General features: G+C 31.5%; 1 protein-coding gene across 1 annotated transcript; it reads right to left on the bottom strand.

Annotated features, from left to right (window-relative positions):
- Positions 1-8: 8 nt before the first annotated feature.
- LOTGIDRAFT_142600 (hypothetical protein) lies at positions 9-563 on the bottom strand (the record flags this gene model as incomplete). Its single annotated transcript, XM_009052450.1, has 1 exon — positions 9-563. A coding segment is annotated over one exon (555 nt), but the record flags the coding sequence as incomplete, so codon positions are not given.
- Between the last annotated feature and the right edge of the window lie 3,483 nt (positions 564-4,046).

The following is a 4,046-nucleotide window of genomic DNA, read 5'->3' as shown; positions in this document are numbered from 1 at the left end:
GATGTACGAGCAGATACAAGGATGGTAAATTGGGTACAATGATGTATGAGCAGATACAAGGATGGTAAATTGGGTACAATGATGTATGAGCAGATACAAGGATGGTAAATTGGGTACAATGATGTACAATCAGATACAATGATGGACAATTGGGAACAATGATGTATGAGCAGATACAAGGATGGTAAATTGGGTACAATGATGTATGAGCAGATACAAGGATGGTAAATTGGGTACAATGATGTACGATCAGATACAAGGATGTTCAATTGGGTACGATGATGTACGAGCAGATACAAGGATGGTAAATTGGGTACAATGATGTATGAGCAGATACAAGGATGGTAAATTGGGTACAATGATGTACGATCAGATACAAGGATGGTAAATTGGGTACAATGATGTATGAGCAGATACAAGGATGGTAAATTGGGTACAATGATGTACGAGCAGATACAAGGATGGTAAATTGGGTACAATGATGTACGATCAGATACAAGGATGGTAAATTGGGTACAATGATGTACGATCAGATACAAGGATGGTAAATTGGGTACAATGATGTATGATCAGATACAAGGATGTTCAATTGGGTACAATGATGTAGAATTGGGTACAATGATGTAGAATTGGGTACAATGATGTAGAATAGGGTACAATGATGTAGAATTGGGTACAATGATTTACAATTGGGTACAATGATTTACAATAGGGTACAATGGTGTGAATTATGGTACTAATGATCTGCAATCAAGTACAATGATGTGTCATCAGATCTTACGATAATGTACACTCGGGTACAATTATGTACAATTTTTGTGCAAAAAGTTTGACTGTTGTTCTTAGCTAAGATTACATTACTTACATGTATTTAGTGTACATACTATTGGTTGTCATTTTGTTATTTTTTTACCATTGTTGATGTTATATATTTTATTACAGTTTTTAAAAGCTGTAGGAAGAACACAAGATAAATTAGATGAGTTTAGAGTTCAGGGTTTAAAAACTGTAAGTTATTTAGCTATACCTATATCTTGATGTTAAATGGATCCATGGTAGTGAAACTACTCCTGGATTTTTTCATCCACAGTTTCCTAATGTAGAGGTCTTAGAAATAGTGTAATTCACTAATTTAAATGAAATGAGTTTTATGTCCTACTTTTTTGCACCATGTGGGCTAATGAAGCATTCACTAATTAAAGATCAGTATCTAAAAATTCAAAAAAATTACAAGATTATTACATTGATTCTCATATTCAAAATCAGAAAAATTTTTAAGCAAGCACCCCCACCCCATTTTTTACAAAATTCTGACGGGACACAGGCTGAAATATCTCAATTGTCTGAAGATCATACAGCGTGAAACTCTGAGTAACAACATGTTTCAGGTTTTGTTTTAGTAATTCACACAACATGCATGTTATCCAAATATTGGTCAGTATTTATGAGAGGTTATAACTGATAATTGACAAGGTTTAATTTGATTATAATTGATAATGTTATCATTGAATATCTCTAGGCTATTATCTATTATAACTTATTATCTTTATTGTTTACATTAATATACTTTATATTGATATTACTAATATTATCATAATTCATCATTTATCAGTTATTGAAAAAAAATGTAGGCCAATTGGAGACTTGCATTATAATCTATAAGAATAGCAGAAAAAATGATGCCATTATTCTAAAAAGTACTTATACAACATTTTGAAGTGTGTTAGTTTTATTTTTGATCAAATAAGGAGAGCATATTCAAAACCTCTTATAAAGAACAGGGTTCAATCAATTTAAGTGGTATCCCATCGTAGATCGCGAGTCAAATTGATCTCTTTCACGATCCAATATTTCCTATAATTAGCCAAAATGAAAATTCATCATGACAAGCTGTGAATCAAATTAACTTATTTTTCATGAAAACCTTCTGCAAAGTCTATAGAAGGAACAGCAACTTTCGACTGTCTCTATAACCTTAAGGAACTAACGTCACTGGCAAGATCTATCTGAAGTCTACAAGTGTTACATTTCGAATTGCTACCAAAGTTTTATGAATTTTAATAAAAATTAACTGCCTTCTTATCTTCTATGAGCTTTTATAGTGATTTCTTGTCTATAACTTAGATAGTCTCCAGGCCCGTAACCAGTCGAATGTGCCAAGGGGGACAGCCGAATTTGCATGGAGGACAATAGCTGATAGAGATTGAGAATGTATTTCCAGCGCCCCCCCTAGTTATGGACCTGAAGTCTCACTTTCTTGTGTATTTTCAAGGCATTATTAGAAGAAAGAAAAGATTACTGTTTTTTATTAGAAAGATTAACATCATTAGCTTATGTTCAATCTACACATCATCGCAGGGTAAGTTAGTTCTAGTAATATTATTTTTCTGGTATGCTTGAAATTGGAATTATAAAAAACATCAAAACATCATATCTAAACATGATATTTAAGTTTTTAAGGACAGAGAAATTTCTTACTAAGTTTTGAAGTTAGAATGAAGTTATCTTATTTTAGTTTATGACTGATGTGCAAAAATAATCTTAAGGTCATTCATTAATATTCTTTTAACTACTGACTCAAGTCAAAAGACTTTTGAATTTAATGTCTTCTGTTTATTATGATACCATAGTGGGGAATGAAGTGCTCTCTTGGAATTGTACAGTGAAAATCAGAATGCATTTTTAGATGGCATCAACTGTTCTGAAAAGTGTGCAGTTTATGCCTCACTACAACCCATAGCAAGAAATCACTTTGATTGCATAGAAAAGTCACTATGACAATACACTATATTATTACTAGTGAGTAATAATTAACTATCAAATGGTATTTTTAGTCAATATTACTATTAACTGGTGCTAAAGAATTAACCTTAGTAGTAAGTATACTAGCGAAAAATTTCAGTTAAATCTGAATATTGATTAAGGTTGTTAATGGACTGGGTTTTAATTTGTGTAATTAGTGCTAACATTTTAGATTTGATTTTATAGAAAAAAAACTGTGATGGTTACTGGTAATTGGAATGAATGTGTTTTTGCATGTTTTAAATTTTTTAGATATAAATGTTCAGGTGTAACCATTTAACTTTTGAACCCTGAGTGTAAATGAAATATAACATCATATACCCTGAACTCCAAGTAATAAAAGTAAAAGTGTATGACGTTAACGTTGTATGATGTCACTTAGTAACAGCTGCTAGGGTATATATTTTGCGTTAATGTGTGGCCGTTAAACTGGCCGCTAGGGTTGAAATGGTTAAGAATTGTTTATGCAAAAATTAGCCTGGATGTGTCTCTCATAAAAAATTTCAAACTGAATTTATCAAAATTTAGTGTTTGGGAACCATGGCTGAATCTGAATAGGCTAAAGTTCTATTTACATCACACTGGAGCTATTTAAATACATAACCAGTGAGGAATATCTGATATCAAGGTGTAATATATGATGTTGTATATTTTGAAGGGTAATGAGTTATTATCAGGAACAACAAGATGGAAAGAAATCTGTTCTAATCCTCATATATTACCTCAATCATCAGACTATTTTCTGAGGAAATCAGTTAGTATACATGTATACAGCACATCCAAATATATAGTTTCCCTCTAATATATCACTCTTATGTATATCTTTCTTACTTTTACATTTAAAGATGGGCTACCACATTTTTTCCCTTGTTGCACATCACCTAAATTTCTTGTCCGATGTCTGTAATTTCTGTAATACAGAAAAAGTTGAGATCACTATTACTAAAAATGATTTAACTGATCATGACCTCATTTCTGTTTTTGGAATTACAGGAAACATATTCCACATTGGAATGGTACAAATAGAAGTTGTAATTGCCCCATACATGTACATAATATGATACTTATTAACATGGCTTTAAGCATTAAAAACATGTTCAGAGGCTTATAAGAACAAGCATTGAAAGTTCATTCAATAGGCAGAAAAATGTGGAAGCCATCTTTAAAATTTTCTATATGAAAATATTATTTATATAATCTGTATTCTGTCCTTCCCTCTGTATAAACTTCCTATTAATTAGCTA

The sequence above is a fragment of the Lottia gigantea genome (assembly GCF_000327385.1).
Source record: "Lottia gigantea unplaced genomic scaffold LOTGIsca_182, whole genome shotgun sequence".
Taxonomy (NCBI): Eukaryota; Metazoa; Mollusca; class Gastropoda; family Lottiidae; genus Lottia; species Lottia gigantea.
This window is presented reverse-complemented; position numbering and strand designations above follow the sequence as displayed.